The sequence below is a fragment of the Manacus vitellinus genome, unplaced genomic scaffold, assembly GCF_001715985.3.
Source record: "Manacus vitellinus isolate BGI_N305 unplaced genomic scaffold, ASM171598v3 scaffold_21_pilon, whole genome shotgun sequence".
Classification (NCBI taxonomy): Eukaryota; Metazoa; Chordata; class Aves; order Passeriformes; family Pipridae; genus Manacus; species Manacus vitellinus.
Genome location: NW_021939546.1, coordinates 6452750 through 6463482, shown reverse-complemented (window position 1 = coordinate 6463482; position 10733 = coordinate 6452750). Strand labels below are relative to the sequence as shown.

General features: G+C 44.9%; 2 protein-coding genes across 2 annotated transcripts in view; both read right to left on the bottom strand.

Annotated features, from left to right (window-relative positions):
* The window catches only part of LOC103758914 (cytochrome P450 2J2), a 7400-nt gene extending 7113 nt beyond the window's left edge, over positions 1-287 (bottom strand). Inside the window, exon 1 of the mRNA XM_029959742.1 lies at positions 248-287. Coding sequence (XP_029815602.1) covers positions 248-287 — 40 coding nt within the window. The remainder of the gene's footprint in view (positions 1-247) is intronic.
* A 1184-nt stretch (positions 288-1471) lies between these two features.
* On the bottom strand, positions 1472-10220 carry LOC103758912 (cytochrome P450 2J2). The gene is made up of 9 exons (XM_008925215.3): positions 10014-10220; positions 8305-8467; positions 7533-7673; positions 5411-5571; positions 4626-4802; positions 3935-4076; positions 3173-3360; positions 2112-2250; positions 1472-1650 (listed from the first exon to the last, which is right to left on the bottom strand). The coding sequence occupies exons 1-9, from the start codon at positions 10218-10220 to the stop codon at positions 1472-1474; spliced, it is 1497 nt and encodes a 498-aa protein (XP_008923463.2).
* Positions 10221-10733: the final 513 nt, after the last annotated feature.

The window sequence follows — 10733 nt, the reverse complement described above, 5'->3', positions numbered from 1 at the left end:
CGGTGGGTGTCCATTGAAAAGTCTTCTATGAAAGGTGAGAAGCCAAAAAAAGAGAAAAAAGAAGAATCTTTTCTCTGACTACACTGCAGACAGAAGCACCCAGGAGACAGCATTTCTGAGCATAAATATTTGGTCACGTAAATGATCAGCTCTTTACAAGTTGCATGTTTAATGAACTCTTATCCAAAGGGAGCTGGTATGGGCAGGAGCAGTGTGTCTGTCATGAGGGGGCCGTGTCCCAACCCACTTCCTCGACCCCACGCTGTGTCCAGGCCCATCATGGCCATCATGGCCACAAATCTTTGCCACAAAAAGAGGGGAAATGTTGAACTTGAGACTTCTCACCACAAAACCACTTCCTTCCTGACAGCCAGCGGTGAGCTGCCACAGGCGCGACCCTTCCAACACTCTCTGCTGCTTCTCCTTCTCTTGGGCTTTGGATAAAGTGCTCCCAAGCAACAGAGGGATTATTTTTTTGCAACTTTTCTGTTTTTTATTTTATTAGCAGAAACCTATTGCATTTCCATTACAATATCCCAATACTGTATTTTTATAATCATTCCAGGCCTGCTGGTTGCACAGCTCCTTGTGCAATCCCACTTGGGTTGGAATTTTGGTATAAGGTTCTTCTCCCCTATTGCTTCCTAATTAAAATTTCCATATTATCTATGAGATCTAAAAAATGCATGCTGCTGCAGAGATCTCTGCTTAGATATTTCTAATCCCTGGAAGTGTTCAAGACCAGGTTGGACTTGGGGCTTGGAGCGACCCTGGCCTAGTGGAAGGTGTCCCTGCCCACAGAAGGGGGGGTGGAACAAGATGAGCTTTAAGGTCCCTTCTAAACAAAACCATTCTGCTATTTCCATCACAAGGCATCAGTGTGGTGGTGCAAGAAGTGCCCACCACACTGAGCCCAACCCCAATCCCACCCGAGGCTCATGATTGTCAGTGACCACCTTGAAGTACAGCTTTGTGCTCAGGCATAAGCTCAGGGCTTGTATATCATGTCCAAGGCCAACTGCTCTCCCTGCCAAGAGACACTTTAGAAAACACAGCCCTTGGCTATATGGGGTTCTGCAGCTTTGGGATTTAGTGGTTTCTAAATGGTCTCTGGGTGATGGGCATATCCCCTTACGGCGAAGTCAACACGAAACCATGTTTTCACGGGTGGCATACACCTTCCTGTGAGTTGCTAACGATGGAAATGAGGTAATAAGGCTTTTACATTCATGCATTTTTTCAAACTGGTAGAGGGGAGGAGGAATGAAGGGAAGAACCACAAGGGTTGTCTTTGTTGCAGTGTTCAGGATGTGGCCCTTCTGCCCTTTCCCTGCAACCCAGATGTTGATGCGTGCTAGACCTCTACGGCCCATCATTGCAGCCCAAACTCTGTGGGGCAGATTGGTGAAGGGACACTCTCCAGTTTGTGGAGGGCTGCAGAGGGCAGTCATGGGGCAGCCCCACACTGGCCTCAGTCACGAGGCAAAGCACAGATCTGGAAGGGCTTGGGGCAGCGTGTGAGGCTGAGTGTGAAGGCGAAGGTCAGCGCGGTGTCTGCCGGCGCCCGGAAGGTGAACTTCTGCAGGAGGGCTACGAAGAAGATAAAGAGCTCAGTCCTGGCAAGCTGCTCCCCGGGACAAGCCCTCTTGCCTGAAAAGGAGCAAAAAATAATCCAAAAGACTCCTGAGTGAGCTCCAGCCACCTCTGAGTCTCCTCTCGCCTGCGCCGCCTCGCACAGGCTGCTGCGGCTTTTCTTCCTGGAAAGGTTAGGTGGCAATGTTCACCCACACAATCTGCTCAAACCTTACCCAGAAGTTTACTGCTGAGCAAACTGCGGCTGCTCAGATAGACAGAGAGGGGAAACGGTGAAAAAAACCCAGTTATGCAACTTGTGCAAGAGGGAAAAAGGCTTATTTTCTTTATCCTGCAATAACAAAATTGATTTCCCTCCTGCTCCGAGCAGTCAGTATTAACAGTGACTGGGATTTTCACTGTGGGGATGGGCTGGAAGCTGGACAGGAGCAGTGTCCCCTACTCTATAAGCTGTGTCTTGGGGGAAAAAAATAAAAACATTGCAAAAAGGAAGGCCACCTCCCCATCCATCATCCTACCTGCAGAGAAGGGCAGAAAAGCCTCCCGCCTCCTGTACTGGCCGTTTTCCAGGAAATGTTCAGGATTAAAGGTGTCTGGAGTCTCCCACACGTTTTTGTCGAACATTATCGAAGTCAGGCTGGTCATCAGAGTGGTGCCCTGCGAGAGGTGGGGAAAGCGGGCGATTGCGTGGCGGAGAAGAGCCAAAGTGTTGTCAGACCGCGTTATTGTTAGCTCTGTTCCACACACAGCGTAAACTACATTTTCTTAAGGGCAAAATGTGCTTTGTTTTTTCCCCCTAAGCTATGTAATTAAATGAGGATGAAAACCTACAGGTTTGTTCACTTCTGTGTGTCTTTAGGTATCACCATAGTGTTGATCCACACCTTGAGCTGCTGTAACAGGTGATGTTACTATAAACCAACTTTAAATTGGTAACACTGCAATCCCATAGGAATTTGAAGCAATTAAATCAAATACTTTTCAATCAGTTTGTTTTATTGAGCCTTAAAAAAACCCCAGACTTGATCTGGTTTATCTCCACATCCTCCATCAGCAAGAGAAATATTCTAATCAATGTGGAGGAAAACATCCAGATTTTTTATTTCTAATTTTCCTTGATGCAACCAACCATATAGATTGAAGAGGCTAGTTGTATCTAAATCTAATATTTGCTTTCATAATTGCAGCACAGTGTGCGTGCAACAATACCCACTACATGGCTTTAATCCAGTTCTGGTTTTAACAGATGATTTTTAATACTCTATGGAATTAACAAACCCAAACTGTTTCTTGGCCCTCTATTCCCATAGTGTGTGGAATATAAAATTACAAAATTTTAAGGGATAAATCTTTTAAAATTGGAAATTATGACCAACACCATAAGGATCTTACAGTTCTCCTCTGTAAGGAACTGAGACCCATAACAGCCCCACGCCCTCTATCAGGAGGGCTTGTATTTTCTATATAACAGTGATATCTCTGCAAGATCCTGCTGGTTGCTTCCCTTCCAGGTGAGATTTGGAATTTGGGCTGTGAAGACCCAGCTCTGGTAGGATGGAGGCTGGTGGACTGCACGCACTTTGGGCAGGTGGAAGCCGGCCAGGGTGGTGTTGCTGGTGGCCATCCTGGGCACCCCCAGTGGCACCACGTTGCCCATTCTCAGGACCTCGCTCAGCACCGCGCTGGTGTAGGGCATGTTGTCCTTGTCGGCCATCGTGGGCTGGCGGGACTGGCCAAGCACCGTGTCGATTTCCAGCTGTACTTTCTCTGTGGAGACCCAAAAAACCAAAAACCTGTCTTTATAGAATCATAGGATTTTTAAAGTAGGAAAAACCCCTTAAGACCATCGAGTCAAACCATTAACCCAACACTGCCAGGCCACCACTAAACCGTGTCCCCAAGCACCATATCCATACTCCTTTAGGAAGATTTCCAGGGGTGGTGATTCCATCACTTCCCTCTTCCAGCCTCTTTCAGGGCTTGACAACCCTTTCAGTGAAGAAATTTTCTCTAATATCTAATCTAAACTTCCCCTGGCACAACTTGAGGCTGTTTCCTCTTCTCCAATCACCTATTCCTTGGGAGAAGAGACCGACCCCCACCTGATTACAACCTCCTTTCAGGGAGTTGTAGAGTATGAGAAAGTCTCCCCTGAGCCCCCCAAGCCTCCTTTTTTCCAGGCTAAACCCTCCTAGCTCCCTCAATCACTCCTTCAAAAAATTCCCAATAAGATACCTGGAGCACAGGCATATCCAACGCAGGGCAGAGCTGGGATAACTCTGTTCCCTGAGTTTCACTTATCTAGTTTTGGGCTAAGCAAAGGACCCATCCGTGGCCCTACCCTGGATGTGGGGGTACGTGGCCATGTAGAGCACAGCCCAGCGGATGGCGGTCGCCGTTGTCTCAGTCCCAGTTAAAAACAGGTCCAAGGTGGAGCACAACAGATTTTCCTCATGGAAATATGAGCTGGTGTCACCCTTAAACTTAGGAGAAAAACATGGCAATGAAAACTCTTATTAAGGAGGGGATGATGCTTTCAAAAACCTGATCCAGAACCACTGGTATGTAACCTAAATCCTGCTGCTCCTTTATTATCTACCAGCCCTGGACTTGGAAATTTCTAGGTCTTATTTTCACTGAATTTTAAGCCCTATGGACTGTTTTGAAAGACAATCTGGATGCTGTAGAGTAACTCTTGAATGAAGGTAGTGTTTTTAAATGTCAAGTTTCCCAATACCAAACACAGGCCTGAGAGCTCTCATGTAAACCTGAACATGTTCCCTGAGAGTCCTCCTACGCCATGTAACAGAGTGAAAAAGGGAAGAAGACAAAGTGTAAATACTTTCAAATGGAAAAAAAAAAATCTGTGTGTTTTTAAAGCTCCTGCTGTTTCTAGAGTTTGACATGGCAGAGGTAGGGAGGAGAAGGCATGAGGAGCGTGAGGCATAAGCGCCCCTGACAAAACAGACTTGAGTCTTCTCTACTCATTCTATAGGTTAATCTTTCAGTGGCTTTAGGCATTTCCCTCCTACCTTTTCTATTTCCCTCAGGTAACAGTCAATATAATCTCCTGCCTCGGACTGGTCCAAATGCTCTTTGTGCTTTGCGATCACACCTTTCACAAAGTATCGAAGTTTCTCCCAGTGCCTGAAGATTTTCTTGAAGGGTCCTGGCAGCCAGCTCATGACCAAAGGAAAAGCGTTATACAACTGGTGAGAAATCAAACAGAGCAGAAGAGCATTTCCTGAGTTCAAAAAGAGCTGGTATCATAGCTGAGATTATAGGACAATTTATTAACTCCACTTGCTACCAGGAAGAAACATGAGTTTTGTTACAAAGGTCCAATTTGTGCAAATCTACTATGTAAACAAGTACAAACAAGATAAGAATGGCCCAGATGTTTTCTGCTGATAAAATTCTCTGATTGCACCAAATATGAGGTGGCCACAGATGAGGTGGGTGCAGATCAGCTCTTTAGTGCCCTCATGGAGGGGACAGAGATCAGACCTGACCCATGGTATGTGGCCATGCAGGAACTACATTTACGTTGTTCTTTGGCTATGTAACACATAAGACTGGTTTTACAATCCTGTAGTATTTTTTTTCCCCATATGCCCAAATTATTTTAACTTACTTCCTTGCTTTCCTGATAGATTTGTGTATGTTTCCAGTCTAATGTAGAACAATACTTTTGGATATTTTTCTTATAACGTGACTTTTTCTACAGGGAAAAGGAGATTATATCAGTGCCTTAGAAACTCCAGTTTCTAAGCTCTTACATGCAGCTGAAGCTAGAAAAACATCCAACTCTCTTTACCTGGCCCCAGAAACTTCCAATGAGTAGCAGTGTTTCAGCCAGCAAGTGCAGTAATTCCTGGAAACGGTTGTCATGGTAGTCAAAGCGGTTCCCAAAAGTTATGGAACAGATGATGTTTGAAACAGCACCATTAATTTTGTAGTGAGGGTCAAATGGTTGTCCTGGAGGAAATAAAATGAAAGGAATTGCCTGAAAGGAGGTTGTAGCCAGGTGAGGGTGGGGTTCTTCTTCCAGGTAGCACGCGACAGGACAAGAGGAAATGGCCTCAAGTTGTGCCGGGGAGATTTAGGTTGGAGATTTAGGTTGGATATTGGGGAAAATTTCCTCACTGAAAGGGTGGTCAGACATAGAAATATGCTGTCCAGGGCACTGATGGAGTCACCATTCATGAAAGTGTTTAAAAGGCTTGTGGATGAGGCACTTGGGGCCTTGATTTAGTGGTGAACACAGCAGTGCTAGGTGGCTGAATGATAAGGGCCTTTTGCTATCTAAATGGCTCTCTGATTCCGATAACAGCTTCTTTTTTTTCTTTAAAGTCTCAGTCAAAACCACAACTCTACCACAGCTGTAAAGTTGGGGTGAGACCTCACCTACTTCTCACCCATGGTGATGACAAAGGCTTCAGCTGGGTCTTGAGGTACCCACCAACCCCACCACTTCCACCATCTCATTGAAGGTTAGGCCTTGTGGGCCATGATATCCTTTCCCTAAGGACATCCCCTCCTGTCTCCAGCCCAGGCTGCTGGCAGACACTGACACTGGCACAGAGCTGCCCAAGCAGGGTTTGAGACACCAGAGAAAACAACCAGAAGCAGGGTTTGAAACCAGAGAAAACAACCAGAAGCATGCCATGCTATGGCTGTTGAGTTTGTATGCTGCAACACATTTGGTCCCTCAAAGCTTAGCCCAGGGCAGGGAGCTCAGGTCTAACCACACTGCAAAAATACCATTGCACTGGCCTTTATTTGTCCACCACAAAGAAATCCAGTGACATGAGGGAGAGAGGGAAGAGTGTTGCAAGTCTCTGTGCCCACTGTAAACTCCAGCAACAGCTCATATGGCCCATAGACATGATGCACATTTACAAGAATAAAGTGTGGTGTGACACTCGTCACATCTGCACTCCCTGGGAGGGCTGTTGAGCAGACACCACCATCTCCCAGGACACATTTCAGCAGCGTGGAGAGCTCCTTGCTGTGACATGAGAGACTAATCTCAGTAACAAACCCAGCCCAGCCCTGAGCTTCTGTCTCTGCACTGGGGAGTATCACTTTGAAATGCAAGGCACTCTGCACAGGACTGCTGATCTCCACTCTTCAAGAAAGTAATTAAACCGGGCTGGTGCTCAGATATCAGAGTGATGGACATGATCACTATTTGTCATTGCTAATGGGAAGAAAGGCCCAAACCAGCAGCTTAATTAGTTTATTGATTAGGAATATAAAGGACTATAATCAATTGGCAACATGGAGTATTTGGCCTGTTCAGTGCAACAGCAATTAAAATGGAGCAAGTTTAGTATATAATTTCACAATTCCTATTTAGATCTTTCTTGTTTACTATATATAGCTCCATAGAATTAGCTCAACCCCATCTGCTTCTATTTAAAGCTGAAGTGCAACATCACCCATGTACCAACATACAAATTATTCTTACTAATATCCCTCTGGCAGTTTTTAAAAGCTGGACCATAAAAGAGCAAAACACACACTTCATCTTTGTGTGACACAAAAGGAAAGCCTGACTAAACAAGTTTTAAAATACTTTGCAAAACCAAGGACAAGCAGAGGTTAACTAAGCCTCTGAGTGGTAGTGCTTGATAGCAGGAGAGCTGCATTTATTCCTTCTCAGAATACAGGAGACACCTTCTTAGCCCTATAAACATGCGTGTTTTAATAACCATCTACTATATATTTGCTTGATATTAATAAGGAAGAACTGAAATAGGAGGCCCGAGGTCTAAAATAAGTGCTAAAAGGCACAGTCTGGAAGTGTAAGATAGAGATTTGAGCTATTGAAGAAATGTTTTGCATGTTAGGAGCTGTGCTGGGGTAAGGGTTTTACTTCTCATTGTTCATTTAGCTGGAAGCTCTGAGCACGTTGCTGTACATTAACCCCCCACCTTTCTCCTCCTCGATCGTCTCCACGAGGTACCGGCTCTCCTCTTGCACTTTTTCCTCAAAATTTACGGCAAGGCTCTTCAGTGTTGCTAAAACAAACTTTCTCTGTTGCCTCCATATGTGCCCATTTGAAGATATGAGCCCTGTAGGTGGAAAAAACAAGTGAACAAACCTCTCTCTGGGTCATGTGTGAGCATTAGGATTCAGAAACAGCCATTCATCGTGAACAAAAACCCCAGACCAAAGCAAACAAAGCCCATAGATTTGGAAAAACTATGGGTTTACCTGGGAATTAAAATTCAAGAGTAATTGGCTTATGCTAAAGATCTTTAGCTTTATGGATTTGCTTTAATCTGCTACTTTGTCACTTTGCGTGGGAAAAAAAGGTGTAAGCCAAAATACTATGAGCACTATCACGCTGCTGGCAGAGCTGCAGGCAGGAGCACCACATCCCATCTCTGGAGCTGTATGCAACTGAGGGAGAAAAAGTAAAGGAGAAATTAAAACCAAGGGGAAAACTCTTCAAATATATCGTTTGCTGGGCAGCTCGAATTTATTTCTCCTCTTTCATCAAGACCTGGCTTTGATCCCATCCTCATCCCTAAATCTCAGAGAGATTAAAACATACTCCTGGGAGGTTTTTAGTCTGAATTCAATTCTTGCCTTCCCCAGTGCAGTTCACAAGTGTTGAATTCAGCCTGTTCCTTTCCCTCTAATTGTTATCATTCCAAATAGATAAAAGATTTGTCCCCAAATCTTGGTAGTTGTGCTTACCAAAGCCTTTGAATATTTCTTGGAGGAGTGGAATATTTGGCCGATCAGCAAATATTTCAGCCTGGTGGACAAGAGCTTCTCTCACCATCTGGTATCCGTTGACAACCACGAAAGTCAGACTTCCAAACTGCACACTGAAGATGTTCCCATACTGACCGGTGAGCTGAAAGAGAGATCATTGCCCTCTGAGATCAACAAGGTGGGGATTTTCGAAACTCATCTGGACAAGACCTTGAACAAGGGGATCTAACTTCAAATTCAATCCTTCTTGAGGCAAGGGGACTTAAGAAAAACCCAAAACCAAGCCTGCACATCCCATTCAATCTAAACTATTCCATGAAGGCTGGAGGAGGCCTAAAAAGAGCTGGAGAGCTGTAGTGTGGGAGAGATAGTTTGCTTATATTTGTTAGCAGGTGTGACCTGGGTTTTACCAGGTGTTTGCATCAATTTGACTTGTTAGAAGGACATGACTTGCTTTGTAACTGATGGGCATTTCTTCACAGAAAGAGTACAAAAAGTTGAAGCACCACCTGGGTCACCACACTCAGACTCTTCCTGCTGAGGGCAAAGTAAAACAAATTATCTCTTTCATCAGCTTTGTGTTTAAAGTAGTGTGGCTTCTCCAGCTCTCCCACTTAGAGGGGAGCTCCAGCTGCTTATGGATAGAAATGTACTTCTAATTTTAAGCCTGAATGCATTTATGTCCAAATTATAGCCATTTTCCTTGCATGGACTCTGCTGACCTTAGTGCCTCCTTGCTGATGTATGAGAGCAAAGGACAGTCGCATCCTCTCTCTGCCAAGGAACTCATCCTCTTCTCAGTGTGAGTCTACATGGAAAGGCACACACAGTCACCCTGAACTGCTGTGGTGACTCATGAAACCGTTCTGGGACCAAATGGGTGTTTCAGTGACTGTGTGTGTGCAAATGAATGGGATTAATGTTCTTAATAATAATTGTGTGTATTGACAAAATATTCTGAGCTTGCTGCTTCAGCCTTCCCCAAGGGTACCCTCAGGGGACATCTGTGCTAGTGGCATGTGAAAACCCAGGGTAGATAAGCTGGTGTCAGCCTGCTAAGTAAAAGCAAGAGATAAATAGTCACCAGAAAGGATATTTGCAGCCAGCAAGTCAGAACTTCTCCCACCTTTTCAGAGAGACATACTCAGCATGTATAAAATATCTCTCTTTTGTTGGCTTTGATGGGAGTCAGAGCTCTGGAAACCTTTCAAGAGCAATCACTACCTCTTTCTGCAACACAGAAGAAGCCACAGGGCTGGTTAATTCAGGGTCTTAAATGTTTCTTTCAGATGTAATGGGGCAAATTGTTACCCTCTGAGCAAAGAAAATTTCAGGAGGTGATCCTCACAGTCCCAACAGTTCATTTCTCACACAGCACTTGCTGTCTGTCCCCTAGCCAGGCTCAGTCCTTCCTGGGCTCCAGAAGAAAATAGTCATGGTCAGATGGGAAGAAAGAGGAGGAACATGTAGGTCTTCCTCCATTATGGGTTTCTTTTCCATTTAACCTTCCTACTCTCATGGAAGAGGAGGTGACAGTGAGAGATAAAATCAAGAAGGGTCATCTGTCTTACATGGTTATTATATAGGTAGTTCTTCAGAGGCTGCCCTTGCTTCTTCCCAGTTTGGTGACAAAAGTCATGGAAGAGGTAAGATATTGTTAGTAGGAGAAATGTCCATGGAGCTCTTACCTTCTGCAGGGCAAGATGGAGGGGCTGCTTGAAATCCACAAAGGTTCCTACGAGAGGAAAGAGCTGCGGCCCCGGAGGAAAATTCCTGGGTCGTCTCTTTTTCACAAGGTCAATAATCAAAAGAAACAAGAGCAGAAATACCAAGAGCATCCGACCATTCAGCTTTTCCAAGAGAGAAATCAAATCAGACCAAAACTGAAGCTCCATCTTGGCTGATGAACTCACAGATTTTCATCCCAGGAAGGGACGCGATTCTGGTGTTACATTTGCTAAAACAGGAGTAAGAAAGGACTGGAAAGGAAACAAAAAAAGCTAAGACCGGTAGCTTTCTGAGGGCGAGCTGCTTTTCCATGTGCAGCTTCTGCCAGACGTCCTACTGAATAACTAACTGTGAACACCAGGACCTCCAAAAACAACCCCAAGACCTCAAAGCATTTGGCCAACCAAAAGCAATCTTGCAAATCTTTTAGCTTTACATTTCTGTCAACTCCCTAATTTTCTTATAGAAGAGCATTTCTCCATTTTGCCCTGGACAAGGGGCTCCTTTATACAGACACCTAGCTGGGATTATCAGCATGGCAAACATTTGAGGTGAGGTGAAAGCAGCTTACTTGGCTAATTACATATGGTGGGCGTTGCATAGATTCAGAAATGGTGAGGCATCTGAGGTGATGGACATCATACAAGTGGCTAAGAGGCTGATCCTATTAAGTGCTAAGC